Source organism: Fulmarus glacialis, unplaced genomic scaffold, assembly GCF_000690835.1.
Source record: "Fulmarus glacialis isolate BGI_N327 unplaced genomic scaffold, ASM69083v1 scaffold25146, whole genome shotgun sequence".
Lineage (NCBI taxonomy): Eukaryota > Metazoa > Chordata > Aves > Procellariiformes > Procellariidae > Fulmarus > Fulmarus glacialis.
The window spans coordinates 1-19,147 of NW_009219139.1; the positions used below are offsets into that span (position 1 = coordinate 1).

Sequence of the window (19,147 nt, forward strand, 5' to 3'; positions counted from 1 at the left end):
GCTTGTCGTGCAGGAAGGAGGTGGGGGGGAGGTGGAGGGAAAAGGTTTTTGGTTGGTGGTGGGCCTGGGCCAGGGGTTAGTTTTTTGTTTGCTTTGGAAAGGTCCCAAGCAGCTGCCGTAAACAAGAACAGGGAAGTCATGGGGGCAATGCCGGGGGGGAGGTCAATCCATTATGGGGAGAAAAAAAAATCCCTGTCGAGTACTTTATACTTAGTGTTTCTTCTGTAACAGAAAAACTTGAAGGAGTGTGTCTCTGTTTGCCTTTTTGTATAGGAAAAAATTGAAAAGCACTTCTAAGTATATTTATCAGACTCTGTTTTTGAATGGGGAGAACAGTGATATCAAAATCTGTGCTCTGGGAGAGGAGTGGAATTTGCATAAGATATATTTGTGTCAGGTAAGCGGCTTCTTTCTTACTCACAATAGAAACTGTATTTTTAATACAGGAATATCTGGTAAATGTTAAGTGTGACTTGCACTTTTTTATTTTCTTTTTTCCCCCCTTATATTTCTGACTTATCACTCTTTGTGTGGATGCAAACAGTTAAACAACTTGTGTTGTGCTTTTGATGGTAATGTTGGGAAGCATAGCTGTAGCTTCGTGTTTGAAAAGTTTCTTCGCTTCTGTCTCTTGCTATTTAATTTTTTTAATCTACTCGTCTTAACCTTGGCGCATCCTGTGTGAAAACAGTCCTGAACATTGTCTTTTGATGTCCTGAGAACATGTTCTTGTTTGCTAAACAAATGGCTGAGAGTCTCCTGCGATGTTAATATCATTGCAGAGCAAAGAGAGCGCTTCCAGAATGGATTTGTAAAGCATGTGCTAACCCAGTTCAATTTTACTGTTCATTGGGGCTCAAGTGTAGGAACCTGAAGTGAAATTGCTGAAGCTGGGTCTCTGTTATGCAGCCTTCATCCTTGGATGAAGGCTTTCTTGCTACTGCATGAGAAGGGTATGCGCAGAAGCTGTAAAAAGGAATAAATCTTAGTGCGTACCTACAAAAAAGATGCTGTTTCTACAAGCATTTTATTTTGGGCTTGTATTAAGGTGAAGTTCTTTGTGTTACTTTTTGTGTTTTGGGAGTGAAGAGGTACTGTTATCTTTACTGTCTGTTCTCTTTATTACTTTTCCTGTGACAGAAGTGGGGAGAAACTGTGGCTTTGTCTTGAAATGTCTAATGCAGTTGTGCCGTTAACTTTAAAGCGGGAGTCTAACCTTGGAAGCAATTTATTTGAAGCGAGAAGAGAAAGTAACGTCAGGTACTATACCTGAAAACATGTTTGTGTTTCTTTGTTAGCTGTAGTCAAACACAGAGCAGTTTTTTGTGTTAGAAGGTGGAGATGTCACTGTGGGATGCTCAGCAGGCTGAATGCAGTTTCTTTGGTGTAACAAGTGATGGTAGAAGCGAATTCTTGATTTTTTTGTTGTTGTGTTAAAGCCATGATTCCAGTGCAGGTACAGCAATTACTTACATTGGCCACAGTGAGGGAAATTTCATTGCTTTCTTGTAGGAAGAAGCCTTTTACATGCGTTAGAACCTTTTAAAGAGCATAAAATGAGGGCAGGAAAGTCACTTGTGTATAGCCCAAGGTTGACCAGTGGCAGCCATCTCTGGATAGAACAGTGGGGGTGTGTGACCAGGGAGGACACTGGCAGACACAGCTGTAATTGTCCGCTCGCTTTTGACTCTATAACGAAGGGAGGTTATAAGTGGGTTGGACAGTCAGACGTGCGTTGTGCAGCATGAACAGGGTGGGCACATTGCTGGTGCGTCCTTAGACTGTTGTTGGCGATGATGGTTTTTAATCGTCTGTGTGATTCTGTTGTTGCTATGTCTCAAGTTCATGAAGCTAGTCCTAAAAACTTAGTGTGGATTGATGACTAAAACTGAATATTAAATCACTTCCACGGGTGCTTTTCAACAGACTTTGGAAATTGCAGTTTTGTTCTGTAGAGGCCTTGTTGTACAAGGGATGTTCTTGTGAGATGAAATTTTGTGGTTAAGTTAACTGTTCTCGTAAGTCAGATTTCTATTTCAATTCATGCTCTGTCATTTGAATTGTGTTACTCTAGGTAAAATATTTTGGGATGTTAAAAATAACTCTCTCTTAGTGAAATTATGACTCCTCTGCCTTGTTGAGCAGACTATGTCGGTCCAAATGTTTCTGTTTCCCTAGTCTCTCAAGTTACTGCATTTAGTTTGATAAATGTCAGTAAGGTGCTGCTCTACCCGTGAATGGCAGAAATGGAGGATTTCCTTTTTCTGATACTGTTTACTAAAATGAATTCTCATGAAATTGAGGAGTTGATCTACATGGCAAAGCTAAGGTAGCCTCATGAGGATTGGTAAGATGAATAAGGTCCTGGTTTTGAGAGTAGTGTGTTGTATGTCATCATAGTTAGGGGATATGCCGAAGGTATAGAAATAGTTACATAATCAAATAAAATCAAAATTGGATTGTATGTTATTTGCTGCCCTGAGTTGAAATGCTGAGTTAAGAGGTCAGGGAATATGGTGCTGTACAAATAGACTTTATTTTTTTGATCTCTCAGGTAAACTTCAGTGAGTGATAGCATCTCATAATGGGCACATCTGCTGCTGAGAAGGAAAATCATGAATCCTAGTAGAGCAGTGTATTTCACTTCATTTGGATGGAAACCTATCAAATTCTAGTTTTATATGCCTTACACTTTATAATAAAAGGTATATTTACATAAATGGTGTATGTGTATGTGTCCTTGGTATGAGACTACAACCTTGTACATTAATTTGTATGTCTTGCATGCGTTCCCCCCCGCCCTCAGTACCCCAACTGGCATTCCCTAATGCCTGCAGGATTTGTTGTCCGCCGGTAACATTAAGGACTTAATTCTTGGACTAATTATATCCCCATTGGTGGTGTGGTTTGTGGGAAAAGAGCTTATGTGGCTTTTCTGGCCCTTTAAAGCTCTTTACTTACTCTGATCACAGACATGTAGTCCAAATTTTCTATACGCGTTTTCACTTTCAGAAATAGAGCAACTATAATTAGCCCTTTCTCAAGTATGTCAGAATGTTTTAGCTTGTGAAAAGTTCCCTTAATACATTTTGTCCAGCATAAAGGTAAATATTAATCATTTTTTGTTCCATGTTCTGCTTTTGACAGTTTTAATTTGAATGAAATCTCTTACTTGAGTTCTTTTTCTCTCATCTTCCCTCATATAGTCAGGCTACTTTTCCAGTATGTTCAGTGGATCTTGGAAGGAATCTAGCATGAACATCATAGAGTTGGAGATTCCTGACCAAAATATTGATATAGAAGGTAAATGGGAACCTTTTATTTTAACATAAACTCTGAAGGTAAAGGTTAGGTTGAACCTGACAAAAAATAACTGAAATTTTTTTTTTTTTGTTTGAAAGAATAATTTTCAAACTAGTAAATAAGAAACTTGAGAGAATGAGTTCTGTGCTCATTCAGTTTTGAGCTTAATTCGGGTCACCAGTAGAGGTGAATTCATTTTTGTACCTCTGAGTCGGGAAGTGCAGCTGAAAAGTAACCACTTGTCCTGTTGTTTTGGCATCGGGGCTCTTGAGATCAATGTATGCAGCTCTTGTGGAGATCCAAGTGTTAGTGTGAATCACATCTTCATCTGTCTGGTCTTGAAAAGCTACCGAGTGGAGTGCTCGCAGGGGACCGATGTGAGGTGGCAGAATGTTTTGCTGTGGTTCCAAGCACCACGGAGTGAAGAAGTAGTGTTTTTCAGAAGAGTTACATAGAAACTTGCAACATCATAGTAATATCTCAACATTATGCTAGTGATCAATTGCAGAGAAGGATCATGAGGTTTAGCTTCTTTGTATCTGGTTTTACTGCTCTCCGCATTGCTCTGTGGTGTGACTTGGTGGCTGTTTTAAGATGAATATTTTGTTTAAATAGCGAAAAGGACTGTATTTTATTGGTTAATGCCGTGTTTTGTGTTTTCTGTTTATGTGTGTGCTTAGGCTGGTAAACACTAGCTTTTTATCCAGAGCAAATAAGATTGTAGAGAATGTGTGCTGGTTGGTGCACTGGTTGGTGCAGTTATCCATGTTAATGTCCTATCTTTGTTTGACACTTGTACTCTTTTCAGCTCTACAGGTGGCTTTTGGCTCACTGTATAGAGATGATGTGTTAATAAAACCCAGTCGAGTAGTTGCACTTTTAGCAGCAGCCTGCATGCTGCAGCTTGTAAGTAATAAATAAACAATATTTTTATGCTTTCTTTTCAGATAAAGATAACAGTTCATAATATACTCACACGCATGTACTGTTTCACCCAGAGAAATGAATCATCTTTTCAGACTAAGTGGGAAAAAACCCAAACATAATGCAGTGGTTTTACTTAAAAATGCTATGACTAAGATTCAATTGTAATATTAAGTGCTGCCTTGAGAATCATATCTAGAAGTAGATTAAAATATTTTAACAACAGCTCATTTGTTCTACCCTGAAGGTATTCATTAAGTTTTTCTTTCACGTGATATATTCTTAAGAAAAATCTATTTTTCTGAGGTATGTTGGTTTAAATTTTCTGGGTAGCACAGCGTAGGTCACTGTAGCATGTGTGACTTTGGTAATTGTTCAGGCATGAAAATTTGTATGAACTGCACAATCTTTGACAATTCCTGTTGGGAAATTAAAACTTTGAATATTTGTGGGTTTTTTCCTCCCCACAGGATGGCTTAATCCAGCAATGTGGTGAAACAATGAAGGAAACTATTAATGCAAAAACCGTGTGTGGTTATTATAATTCAGCGGGGACATACGGGTTAGACTCTGTGAAGAAAAAGTAAGAATTACTTTCTCCAAGCTGCTTTGTACATTGCTAATTAAAAGTGTGAATTTACAAACAGTAAAATAATGCCCGAGTTAATTTTTTTTTTTTTTTAAGCTATCTGACTTGGGCTGTGCTTGTCCTATTTGGTTTTTGAGTTTCTGCTATAATCAGTTGCCTTAAAATTGGTGTAGGTTATGGTAGATTAATTGGCCTGTGCTGTGAATGAATTAATTACTGAAGTATATTAGTAAAGACAATATGTTTGGTTTTCAGTTTGACAATGAAATAATACTGGTGATCACGGACTGTTTTATCGCAAAGCTGCTTTAATATTCAGAACTTAAGCTTAACTTTATCTTAATTAGGAGGGATAATTACATTTGGGAGCAGAATGCTGAGGTTAGTGCTAACTGCTTCCTTCTGCTGTGAATTAGTGTGTTCTCAGAGCTTTTTGTGGCAGTAATAGTACTTTGAATTTAGCTTTCACTGTACCTTGAGAGGAACTAAATGCAATTTTAAGAGTTACAGAAAAGTTTGGAAGATTTTATGGTAACCTTCATGTTTTTGAAATAACTGTTTTTCATATTTTTATGCATTCATGTCTTGGGTTAAAGCAGTATTTCAAAATCATGCGGTACATAATGAGGCTTTGTGAGCCCGAGCAACTGTTGCGGGAATGTTGACATATGTAAGAAAAAAATGAAGGTACTAACTCCTTGCTTTTAATCCAGGTGCCTTGAGTGGCTCTTGAATAACCTGATGACTCACCAGAGTGTTGAACTCTTCAAAGAACTCAGGTATTCAGGCTTCAGTTAACTTTGAGTGATGAAGTACAGTTTCTTCCAAAGTATATAGCTCACTACAAATGACTTTCTAGGCTACTGATGGCTGCTGGTTACCTAGCTTGCTTTCTTGTTTTTGTCTATATTGTCTCACAGAACTCTTACTGACTTTTTTTTTTTCAGCATAAACCTCATGAAACAGCTGATTAGCTCTTCTAACCTATTTGTAATGCAAGTGGAAATGGATGTGTATACTGCTCTCAAAAAGGTACTTAGCAAAGGGGCTGGCTGGGGCTTTATGAAGTTGAATTCCTGAGTAGTTGATTTGTAATGCGATGAGAATTTTAGCCTTTTTGGTATTTACTGGAAGTATTAAATATAGTATCAGAATCCTTGTAGGAATAAATGCATTATGAAAATGTCCCTTTGATAATGCATGTATTATTTATTTGAAAACTTCTTCAATTAACTCACTAGAGTTTGTTTATTTTACCTAGTGGATGTTCCTTCAGCTAGTGCCTTCTTGGAATGGGTCTTTGAAACAACTCTTAACCGAAGCTGATGCCTGGTTTGCCAAGCGTAGGAAAGGTAGGATTAATTGGCATGGCCTTGGGTTGTGGAAGATGCTGGTTAGAAGTAAAACACGGTAGTCTTCCTCTGCTTCCAAACTTCCTCCCGTTTTCTCTGGGGAGGCTTGCCTCTGCCAGCAGTCCCCGGCATCAGATTCTCAACATGGATAGCTTTTTCAACTGTTTTGTCCCCACGTTTTCAAGTGAGCAGACATGGTCACTATTTTTGCTTTGTTGCTTTTGCTATTGTTCAGTTAGGATAAGCTTTTGTTGCCTTCTCACTAGAAGGCACTAGTGTGTTTCAAAAGAGGAAAAGTTTGGTCTAACATTTCTGCTGAAAGGATTTGAATGTAAGTAATTTCTTAATTTTAGCTGCAAAAGATGATTTGCCTGTCCATAATAACTTCCTCTGATCAGTAAGTTAAAACTCACATATAAATAGGGTCTGGAAAATATTTAGGAAAACAAATTGTAATACAGGTGCTCTGTCTTGCAGACTTTGAGGATGACATTGCATTCCTGGAATCAGAACAGGGGAATGCTTTCCTGTCAGTGTTCACACACTTGAGATTACAGTATATCATCAGTGACTTGGCATCAGCCAGAATTATTGAGAGAGACTCCCTAATACCCTCAGGTGAGTGAGTACTCAGCTGACCAAGTTTTGTGTGCCTTTCCTAGCCTGTCCTACACTAGAGTAATTGGGAAGATCTAGGTGCATTTACTGGTCTTTTCACTCACGTGTTTATCTCCAACGTGTAAATTGTGGCTTAAGATCCAGCAGAAGCTGAATATTAAATTTACATGCGTAAAAGTTTTAATAGGCACACACGTAGGTGTGTTAAGCATTTTGTTGATCAGTCAGTTTATCAAAATACTCTATAATCAATACATAGTACATTATCAGCGTTTAAGTGACCCCAGAGCCCCAGACATGGAAAAACCCTTTTCCTTTTAAGAGAGCAAAACTTGCTGTGACTCAACTGTTTTCTAGCTATTATCTTTCTAAAAAGAGCTGGGTAGTTTTGATAGCATTTGGAATAATACCTGAAAATGAAAACCAAAAGCGCAAGATGCTGTGAACTCTTCTCCTATCTTCAAAGTGTTGTTTACTAACAGATATTTAGGGTGGTTTTGGAGGAGATAGGGTATTTACGTATCCCGCTCTTGTCCTATTTTTGCATTTTGACTTGTATAAAATACATCCTCATTCTAGGTCCTGGTGCTTTTTGAAGCAGTGAAATGCCATTTAATGTTATTATAGATTACTGCTATTAACATTACATTATCATTGGAAAATAAAAAGCCCCATTCTCATCTTGCTGCTGAAGTCAGAGTTCAGATAGGCTTTGTTCTTTGCTTGGTAGCTGTGTAAACCTGGCTGGTGATAGATGAATAAGCCTGGAAGTGAGTTATGAAGTTGGGCTCTCACTTGAAAAAGTTTTTCTACTATCATTCATATCTTTTATCATGTGAAACACCTGCCCCTCCTTGTTTTTCCTTTTTTTTTAATATTTATTTAGTTGTGCTCCTTGTAACAGTGTTTGGACTTCTCGTGCTCTGCCTTTGAATTTGGCTCCTGGTATCCTTGCTCCATATTTCACTCTGCTCAATGTTCCCTTATCATAGTTGAATCTCAGCATCGAATTTTGCATCTTAACTCTCTGACAGTTTTTTTTTCCCTAGCTCTCATGTACACAGCTTTGATTATTTTTTTTTAATATCTGTCCACAGTATAACTATCCATTCATCTGTGTCCCTGTGATGTCTATTTTTAGGTGTAATTGCCAAAGGTTAATTAAGACTGCTTTTATTGAGCTGTTTATCACTCTTCTTTGTAACTTCTTGACAACTGTGTTCTTGTCATCTGTCCATACTTGTAGGGGGGTCGCTTTGGACTCTCGCCATACATAAATATTTAACCTGTCTTTGAGTTACACTGCTATCTTCCTCTAAACTTAAAATTTTTTTTTTCATCTCACATTGGCTTTTTCCTTCATGCTGCCATAGATGTCAACACGATGATATAATGCCAAAACAGACTTGTCAGGATATTTCTTTTGAAGCCTGATCAAATTGTTAGACGCTTTTAAAACACTTTCCTTGCCATTAAGATGATGTAGTGAGCATCGCTTGACTCGGTTTGTCTTTCTTGTACTGCTGTATCCTGTCTCTGCCAGAAATAATGGCTTAGTTGCTCTTTGTAGCTGAATGTCTGAATAACTTTGAGCACCTCTTTCTCATACTTTGGAATGTTTGAAGAATGCAGCTGTCGGAAGCTGAATTATGACTCTCTGTGATAGGGGGTACCTGTGGGGAGGGGGTAGGGGCCTTTCCTCGCTAGAAATCTTTCAATCCCTTGAGTGAAAGTGGACTACTACTACTGCTTAAATGTACTGGCTTTCGCTGCTCCTGGTTCTGGTTGAAATGAATGCCTGAATAGATGGAGGAGAGACTGTCTTCTGCACTAGTTCTGACAAAGTAAAATATGAAGGAACTCGGTTATCCTGTGCTCAAAATGTCTATTTAAAAGTGTTCTTTGAACAGCAGGTGGAGGTAGTGCGTTACGGACTGCTGCGTGGAGCCGAGGTGCAGTTTGGAGGAATGCTTTGGTCGGTTATGTCCAGTAGGTGGGGCAGTTCTTGACCTCGAGCAAGTGATAAAATTTTATATTACGCATAAAAATCCTGGAAGAACAGATCTGATCTTTGATATGTGATATTTTATATGCTTAAGTGATGTATAAAGTAAATACAATCCATATTACTTAAGACTGATATTGGTACAGATTATAATCTAAGTGCAAGGCATCTTCACTCTGTAATACAAAATAAGATAACTTTGGGTGAATGACCCTTTAGATCCTTAATTTAATGATGACGCAGCAGAACAGTGGATTATTTCCTTGTGAAGTGGCTTTGTCAGCATGTGAATAAGATGTTGCAAACCAGAAATTTGCCAGTACTAAGCTTGATTTCCTTCTCTCAGTGTTGCTGTTGTTATCACTTACCAGAACTGTGATGGGCAGCCTTTTCTTGGTGTTCTTCAGTGGATAAATTTTGTGTTTGTACTCAAACCCAGAAGTCTTCTATCTACGTACGTCAGAGGAAGAATGTTTCTTAAATTGTTACAAGATTAATTGCAGCTTTGAGGCTGATTTGCTTGTGCTTACTGAAAAAGAATGTGTAATTTTCACTTAGTTCACAAGGTATTAGAGAGCAAAATGTTTACTCTTTCCTAGTTAACCAGTTCATAAGCTGTGATAAATGCTGAAACAGGCTTGGTCGCTTTGTAGTCGTACAGTGGGAAAGGTAGTGTGATGACAATGTGTGGTTAGTGCAGGAAGAGTATCTGATGTTTATGCTCTACCACTGATTATTAATTAAAAAAGAAAAAAGTTTGAATTCCAAGAGAACTGGGAGAGCGGGAAAGAAAGAAGAGTATAATGCGGAGACCTCTATGTGTGTAATGAAGTGCTGTTAGATTTTAATACTTGATAGCCCTTGTAATCTGTTGATGCCAGTTTGTAGCCAAAAGCTGTGTTAAGATCAGGAACTTTTGCTCGTCATTTAAAAGGAGGCTTAGATAAATATTGGTGGTGTGCTTTCAAACAGATTATTGGCTGCCAGCATCCCGTATTTGAGGTGATTGCATCGTACCTGAGAGAGTCTACAAACGTGGAAATTGCTGGGTAGTTTGTATTGTAGTCTAAGCCGTTTAGATTATTCTAGATGAAATTGTTCTCAGGGAGGTAAAGAAGGCAATCATGTTGAATAGTTGAAAGAAATGGTGGTTTGGTTTTTGTTTTTTTTTTTTTTTTAATAACCTGTGTGTGTGTAGGACCTGCAGGAGAAAACTGAAATACTGTATTAGGAGTTCACAACAGGGAGTCTGTTCTTGTTTGCATAGAGAAGGTGTAAGAGACAGAAATACATGATGTGTCTGTCTGTAAGCGAAGTGTTCATTGTTCTGTTTTACCTCGTAACTTCTGAACATTTCCTAAACAGTATTTTCCCTCTTAATGTTTACAAATTAACAGATGAACTACAGTTGAAATATGAGGTATGAAATAGATATGTACATATACAAAAATAGAGAAGATGCTCTATCTCCTGATTTTCATTTTTTTTCCTTCCAGCACATCCATTCTCTGTTCCTAACCTGTGTAGTTTTCCTTAAACCATTTTTATACTTTCTGTTGTGCTTTGGTTAATTCCTATTTTGGTCCTATCGCAGTCTGAACCTTAACTCTAGAGTTAGTAGGGCAAGGGCTGGTTTTAATTTTTGCATCTGGGACTTCTAAGGCGATCTCAGCACTATGATCTCACTTCTTCTCCCTTCTATCATCTTCATCAACTACCTGTTTTGTTTTCGTGGTAACAGTGGTTCTTACTGTTCCTGTCATCCCAGTCCAGTCCTCCATAGAGTTTGTTCTCGTATGTGACCTTGCATACTTGCCCCTGTTCGTTATCTTAACTAAGAAGAACTTACATACTGTGCTTTTGGGTGTCTCTGATCCCTTTTGTGTAACTGATTTACAAGCTATTAGTTTTTGTTCTGTTTTATCTCTTGGTTGCAACTGTTAAAGATTTTATCGGCTGTATTAATTTATGGTGTTCTCAGAGGAAGACATGATTTATGTTTATTCCTAGTAGGGGACAATTTCTGTTTGTTTTTACCATATCCGTGATAAGTCACTATTTCCTTTATACTTTGATTCTGTTTTCTTCTTGTTTAACTTGGGTAGAATTCTGCTGGGGATTCAGAAAGCAGCATCTTCTCCCAAGAGCTTGTTAACAAGCTCCTTGGCTTAACAGAACTTTGTGCGCCGAGAAAATGTGTTGAGTTGCATCACTTCTGGCAATCGTGAATGCTTGATAAGACGAATGTAGTCCTGAGTTACTTCGTGTTAGTTGTTGATTTTTATCTGTACCGCTTCTTCTGTAGTTGAGGCCTGGAGATGAATAACACAAGTGCGTTATCAGGTGGTGGGTTTGCATAGGCCATCCAGTTAATAAGTGTAACCTTATTATTTCAATGTAATTTTATTTCTATATTTCAAATGTTTATGAACATCCCCATTCCCAGCTCCAAAGACAACACCAAGCTTGTTTATTTTTTTTTAATTTTAGAATGGCTGTCCTCTGTTTACAAACAGCAGTGGTTTGCCATGCTCAGAGCAGAACAAGACAATGATATTGGGTAGGTATATTACAGGCTTTCCTTTTTTTCTTTCTTAAATTAGAAACCTTCCTCTCGTAAATTCTGACATGATTAACTTTTGGAGTTTACATTAAGGAGAGCGGGGGGGAAAGCATACTTCAGTGGTTTTAAACTCTGTTGTTCTCTGTGGAGCCGTCTGTTCCCTTGGGCTGGCTGATCTCCTGTCCTTTAAACAGCAGAACTCTAGAAAACTTGTATAGTGCGACCAGAGGTAAACGCTGGGGAGGGATGTTCTGTATTTTCTTTTATGTTGGTTAATGCTTCTCACCGGTAGTTTGCCTTGAAATACGTGTTGAGGCTGTGAAAGAGTAACTTATTAGCCTTCCATTTTAAGGACTGTTTTAGGAAAAGTACTGCAGATGGAGAAGAAGCCTTTTCTGTCCTGCTTCCTTCCTCCCTGGGCTAGGTGGGCAAGAGGTTGTGGTGCGGTGTAACTAACTGTATTGGTGTAGAAGGCGATTTGTCATTTTTTGTTTATGTGGGGATTACTGCGCGCTAACCTTTGTTCCTGCCTCTCCCATCCTAGCCTCCCAGGCAGCGAGCGAGGGCCCAGCACCCAGCAGGGCTTGGCATCCTGTGACCTGTTCGCCTCATTCCCTTCTAATTTCACAGCCTTTCCCCCACCCAGCATTTCTGTTTGATAGCTCTCTTCACTGCCAGCACCTCCAGCTTTTCCCAACCAGTGCATCCTTCTCCACTGCTAAGACCCTGTTCTCTCCGTAATCCTCCTATTTTATATCCTATCTTTTCTCCTTCCTAGACCATGTGCTGCACTGTGTTGGCATTGCATTGCCATTGAGGAAATTCCATGACAACTACCATGTTTCTGTGCCCTCTCAAAGATTTGCATGTAGCTGTACTTTGTGTAACACCCTGACTGGTGTCAGCGTGCGTACTGCGTAGTTGCGTTTCTTGAGTCTGTGCCTAACAAGGGTTGTCGGTGGTGGCTTGGGCAGCGAGGCATGTTGATTTAATGTATGTGACATGTATGCGTGTGATCGCAAACTGTTTCCTTTCCTTCTGCTTGCTTTTTGCCACGTTGCATTGAGCCAGGTCCCTTGATCTCTTTCTAAATACTGAACCTATGGCAAAATGCAACTGGGGAAGTTGTTCCTGCCTTTGTCTTCTCTCCTAGATCTTAGTGTGCTTTTGGAGAATGTCAGGTCAGGAAGCTGCAAAATGTTTGTTACCTTTCAAAAACCAATAAACCAACTTCTTTATTTTCTTCCATCAGTTCTGTTAGCCCAGCATTTGCCGTTCTGAAGATGAGCATGTTCAATTGCAATGGTAGGCTTAACTTATTAATTGCAGTCGGAAAAGCGTGAGAACCACTGTCCTGATTTGAACCAAAGGCCATGCAGACTGTGGCAGCCTTCAGCGGTAGAGTTACAAATCTCCCATCTTCCTTTAAAGTGAAGAGTGAGTGTTCTCTTGATGTGCTTCTCTGGCAGTGAGTAGTTAAGGATTTTCCACCTGGAGGTTTTGGCTGGATCGTTATTGAACGACCACCACCAATAGGCCTGTTCTTAAATACGTGCAATTCTGGTTTGAAACAGCTTATGCTTTAGCTCTAACACCCCGTGGCAGTGGCTTCCATGGCTTAATTGCATATTATATAGGAAATATTTCCTTAATTACTTCCATTTCATGTTATCATGTAATAGTGTAAAAAAAATCCCCAAAACTCTGACTTTGGTCTTAAGAAGATCTTTAAGAAGTGGTTCTCTTTATCAATAGCAGTGCTTTAGAAAATGGTAGAGGTCAAGTATGTAATCATGAATCTCATCATTTCAGCTCCTAAAGAGTAATGTCAGGTGGTCATAGCTTGTTTCTGATACTATTGCTTTCTTGGGAAGACTTTTCTTATAATGCTGTCATTGAAGTATCTAACAGTAGACGAACATACATTGTGCATTACCTTCTAGCTCGTATGGGAACCACAGTTAATATGAAAGTGAGTATTAACATAGTCATCAAAATTCTGACACAAGATAAGACCGTGTATTTGCTTATTTTTGATGTCTTTTGGTAGCTCACTGTAATGCAGTGAGAGTAGTTTAATTGTCAGCCATCAGATATACATGCTTCTGAAAAAGTAAGCTCTCATACAAAACTGAAGTGAAGATGATGGGGATCATACCAGCTTTTAAAATGAGTAACTTTTATGTTCAACTACAGTGCTGATTATTTCAGTGACTCTTGGAATGAGCAGATTATTTTTCCATGTTTTTCTTGCTTGTCTAGTTTTCTCTTTTGCAGTATGGCTTTTTTTTTTTTTTTTTTTAAAGACAGCTAAAACTGAAAATCTCAGGCAGAGAAAGTTTTACTTAACAGTAGACATCTGTTTGTCCGAGTCTCTTATTCTGGCATTCATTGCCAAGGTCTTTCATTAATGGCAGTGGTAAGAAGTGGGTGAGATGTAGTGTTTCTTCTCAATGTGTCTTAGCTTCTGACTTTAGTAGTTCACAAACTTAATGGTTCAAGGTAGCATCCAGGTTACTGTTTGTTTAATAGTCAATAATGGACTAATTGTCTTTGAACAGGGTGTTCTCTGGAGTTGTGTGGGAGGGAGATGGTAGGGGGGTACGCGCGCATGCATGCTTGGAATGCTTCCCTGTAGTTATATGCAGTTCGGTTGTAATGTCGCTAATCCGCAGCATGCAATCTCTGAGAAGATAAATGTTATTTGAAGTCCTGAGATCGCTTCTCTGTATTCTACTGGCAAGCTGTAGTGCCACCCTGCAGTGAGATGCCTGTGTCGTAACTCGTGTCTTAGAAGGGAAGACATGCAACTGTTCCTTTGTATTAAAGCAAATATTCTGGACATTCGACCAACCTGTAGCTGAAAGAAAAGAATTAAGATTTTATAAGACTTTTGTCCAGATCTGCTGCCCTTCCTCTCACACTTACTGCCTGTATCGGTATCTTAACACGTTTTTTTTCCTTAGAGATAAGGATGCAAACTTAGTAAGCTGAATGAAATGTGAAGTCTGACTCCCAGTGAGCTGAAGTAAGGCTCTATTTTCATATCCCACCTGGTGCGTAGCATAATTGCACCTGCTTATTCTAGGACTGCCAATATGGAAATTATATTGCTTTGAAATGCGTGATGTGGTTTGCTCTTTTGGTAACTTTAGAGAGGAGAAGAAAATGTTTCTCTTCTACTTTACGTAGTTTGCATTTAAAAGGACTAAACTGTTTATTCACTCTTCAGAATTTGAGAATTTTTTAGTGTAATACTGGAGTTTGTGACTTTGAACTGTAGCTGCTCAAGGTTTACTTGTTGTGCTAAAGTGGATCACTTTTTTTTTTTTAATTAAACATTTGTTCTGTGGCAGATGCAAGACAGAGCTTTCAAGTCCATGACTGGAATCGTTTCTACTCTAATAGTCTCTTTGGCAGTCTTTAAGAATGAAACAGAATAACTTGACTGTTCACTAAGCATATGGTAGGCCAGTGTAAGTGGTTAAAGCTGGAAGTTTTGCATCTTCTGAGGCTGCTCGAGGAACTGAGAGGGGGGAATACTAATGTCTGTCTGAACATTATGTACTAATGTTTGTGGAATTTGTCACTAATTAAACAGAAATAAATCTTTTATCACCATTACTGAATTTAGGTCAGCTACATAACCAGTTCAGCTAGAAGATGTGGAAAAAGCACATAGGAGGTTTTTGGATTAATTTGGTTAGCATGATTAGCTTATTTGCTTAACTTATTCCTAAAATACTTAATCTTCCAGGATTGTTTTTTACAGAAACGGGGCGAAAAGACCACAGACTGAGTTTGTTCGTAAAAGCTATAGCCGCAAGTTCTTGTGGTGTGTGTACAGTAGAAAGAGAACAGATGCTGCATTTCTTCTTGCTTATATAGCTTCAAGTATATTGTTTGATATTGTGGGTTTATAATTTAACTTGCGTGGCGGGGGTTGCCTTTCATTGTGATTTATAATACTCACTTTAAACGTTTGTCCTCAGTGTAACTTGAAGACTTTCTGGCAATGGTTGCTTATTTGATTAATGATGTAATCGTGTCTAAAGTTAAGTGAGTAACATACCTCTGCAAAACTGGGACTGATTTTACTTATGCTGGCTCTGCAAGATTTTCTACGTGTTGGAAGCGCCAGTGGAAACTGTTGGGTGAAACAAGTTCATGTTGGTATAGGATGACAGAATCAAGAGGCTTGTGGCACTTCATGATCACTGTGGGTAAACTTTTCTTAGACAAGTTGCATAACCAGCCACTTGAGAAATCTTTCACAGTGTCTCTGCGGGTGCTTTTTCATAGCACTGCTGTTCTGCAGAGTCCTGCAGCTGTTTCTTAGCAGTAGCACTCATGTACGTTTGTGCCTAGTAAGTCGGGACTACTGTGTTTAAAAAGGACTTAGCTTTTTTAGGAGGATTGGTGAATGTATGTCACTGCAACAGCTATTATTTTCTTATCTGGAAAGGTTCTTTTGTAAAAGTCCTACCTAACTGAGGTTTATATTGGTGTTTTGTAGAGTAGTTGGATGTTCATGGGATAATTTGGGTTGGAAGGGATATCCTGGGAGGTCATCTAGTCTAACCTCTGCTCAGAGAAGGGTCAGTTGTGTGTTCAGACCAATTTACTCGGGTCTGTTCATCTTTCCCACGTTAAAGTACCATACAAAGCTGTTTAAGTGTCCTTAAAGATGCACTTTTTTTGTAGGCCTCGAGAAATAAATAAAGAGGAACTGGAAGGAAACAGCATGAGGTGTGGTCGAAAACTTGCAAAGGATGGTGATGTAAGTATGGCATGTGGCTAAGCCTGTGCATAGCTGACATGTCTTAGACATGTTAGGTATTTTCAAAACACGTAGGTCTTAATTGTCAAACTGCATCAAAAAGATGTAATGGAGATGGTACGTTAAAGAAATTATTTTGTTCTCCCTAGAAGGATGAAAACGCTTGCTGTCTCTGCGATGAATAAGGACTTAGTGTTTTAATTGTGCTCTTGCGCTGCAAGCAAGCCCATGTTTGGAAAAACTTTTAGTGTGTGAAAGGAGGGAACGTAGCCATGACTTCTCATTTGAGACTTGTAAAATACATACAGTTAAAATACAGCTCTGATCACTGATGTCTTTTTTGTTTTAACTGGAAAAGGAAGCTTTCTAGATACAATGTGTAATAGCCACAGCCAGAACCCCTGTGTGTTCCATGTACGTATATGTTGTCTTTAGGTAACAGGTCGTGTGAAAAAACAGGAAACATGATTTTTTTTCCCATTGAAGTCTCTTAACATAAGGATGTTGTACTCCAAGGAGGGCTTTAAGCATGTAGTTAAGTGCTACTCAGAAATACAGCACCAGTTACTAGAATGCATAAGTATTTTAGATCTACTTGTGTTAAATGTATTTTTGTATGTTTGGAAGGCAGCTGATACTAAGCTTGTCTCACGTAGTCATCTGTCTGCAAAGGTTGGCTGCTAAAGTGAGTGGTTGCCTACCAACATGTCTTATGTTTAAAATAGGTGTTGGCAAGGATCCCTGAATCCACCGTACATCTCTGTAGCTGAGAATCCCATTCCCAAGTTCGATTTGTTGGAGAAGTGGTACTTATCATTCATGTTGTAGCCAATACTCAGACTAGTTTGTTTGTTTTTTAACTTACATTCTTCAGTACTGCTGGCGGTGGACTGGGTTCAACTTTGGCTTTGACCTTCTTGTTACTTATACAAATCGTTACATCATTTTCAAACGGAATACGCTGAATCAGCCATGCAGTGGATCAGTCAGTCTGCAGCCTCGGAGAAACATAGCCTTCAGGTAAACAATAACCAAGAAGGCGGACCCTGTGGTGTATGCTAAAATGTCTTACCTTAACTAAGTCTTTCCGTCTGCGCTTGCATTAAATTTTGTTGCCACCAAGTTAGTTATGTTTGAAAATGTTATTCTGTCTCCTTGGGAGAAACGCTTTGTGCTGGAAAAACTAAGTTGTGGGAGACTAAGTAATATAACTGTTGTTATATCCCTAGGTTACGTCTAGCCTCTTTTGATAGCAGTGGGAAAATTATCTACAGTAGAACAACAGGATATCAGATCCTAGCCCTTGAGAAGGACCAGGTATGTTTGTGGATTTTTCAGCTCTTGAACTTGAGTTGTGGAGTCCAAGACATGAAAAAATGCTGTCAACATTGCTTTTGAAGAGGAGTTGTTCTTCTTGTTGTCATTGCTTATGTGGGATTTCAAGTGTTCCTTTTATAGGTAGTGGAAGATTAAGCTAATTTGTGAAGTGTAACTACAGTAGGATAGCGTGGATTTCATTCGAGTTGATAATAGTGAAATTAGTTCCCATGGTGCTGCTGAAGCTATGAGCTGTTAGTGTGTTTTCTACTGGATGACTGCTTGCTTTCCCAGACTTCCAACACTGGTGAGATTACCCATCTGAATAATACGTCCATCAGGCTCCTGCTTATTTAGAGACAAATTCGGAGTTTGTTTGAAGACTCTCTTGTATTGTAAGCTGAAGAGTTAAAAGAATGTCTGCATATTGTTCAAGGGTGGTATTTATTACTCTGTTAAAAAAAAAAAAGTCTCAGAGAGGAGTGGAGTTTTTTTTAAGAGAATGTGCCCATTTCCACCCATCTGTGACAGCAGAATTTAGTAAGGAATGTGAAAGACTTGATCAAGTTTCTTAAATCCTAATCAGCAGTCGTATGTAGATGGTGAGTACACAGAAAACTTTTCCTTGTAAATGCCATCCTTACTGTAGGATGAAGTTTCACTTTTGCTACCCCAAAACCAGTTCCTAGAATAAAACCGAAAAATTCCTACCAACAAACTGTAATTTGCTTTAAAGTATGGACTGCTATGGGTTGCCTGGTTGATTAAATCTCCTGAAACTGATAATGGCAGAAAAGTCTCCCTTTCTCTCCAGCATGCTTGAAGGTAAAGTTTGCTCAGCCATTTCTTACGGCTCTGTTATCTTTGATGCAGAAGGTTTTGCAGCACTGGGTCAAAGAGTTCTAAGCATTTTGAGAATATCCTACCAGTGTTACTATTATAAAACATGTACTGAAGGTGAAGGTGAATTACTCTCTTGGGTTTTTTTTATCTTCTGCTTTTTAATACACAGTAATTAAAATTTATAGAATGACTGTTAGTATCAGCCTCGTGTGCTTTTTGATGCACTTCCCTCTGATGGCATCACTTAGTATGCAAATGTCCTCTGTGTTTGCTTTACAGGAGGAGATAGTAATGAATTTGGACAGTACACTCCTGATCTTCCCGCTCTATATCTGCTGTAACTTTTTGTACACATCGCCAGAGAAGAAGGCTGACAGTGAGGCACTGCTAGATAATTCGGAAACCTGAGACCTCTTCAGTGGAATATAGTAGCACCTCTATAACTCTGTATGCCTGCTTTACGTTAAATGCCCTGCTGACGCACAGAGCTTTGACAACAAAAAAGGCCTTACACTGTAGCAAATATATATGGCCTTAGTATACTCCTATGCATATCTGAAGAGATGATCAGAAATTATATAGGCCAAAACTAGTTATCCCTTTTTTTTTTTTTATTTCTGTTCTGCATCTTCAGACAGTAGCCATTCCATGTTTGAGAAATGTTACGCTTTTATTTTTCTGGGCGAAAACTGAGCCAACTTGGAAATAGGGAATTTGTGTAAATGACATCTTACGAACTTACCTGTCAGATTCTGAGCACACGTTGTGTGGTTTTTGTTAGTGTGGGTTTTGGGCTTTTTTTAATAACTGATCTGTAAATACCAGAACCATATTCTGCTTATTTTTGCGGTCC

The 19,147-nt window shown here is 38.8% G+C and overlaps 1 protein-coding gene across 1 annotated transcript; it reads left to right on the top strand.

The window, feature by feature from the left end:
* Positions 1–273: 273 nt before the first annotated feature.
* On the top strand, positions 274–18,702 carry GMCL1 (germ cell-less, spermatogenesis associated 1; the record flags this gene model as incomplete). The annotated part of the gene is made up of 13 exons (XM_009580268.1): positions 274–397; positions 3,207–3,303; positions 4,112–4,209; positions 4,698–4,810; positions 5,530–5,595; positions 5,764–5,848; positions 6,078–6,168; positions 6,646–6,786; positions 11,282–11,351; positions 16,059–16,134; positions 17,009–17,154; positions 17,364–17,451; positions 18,574–18,702. Coding segments are annotated over 13 exons (1,324 nt in total), but the record flags the coding sequence as incomplete, so codon positions are not given.
* Between the last annotated feature and the right edge of the window lie 445 nt (positions 18,703–19,147).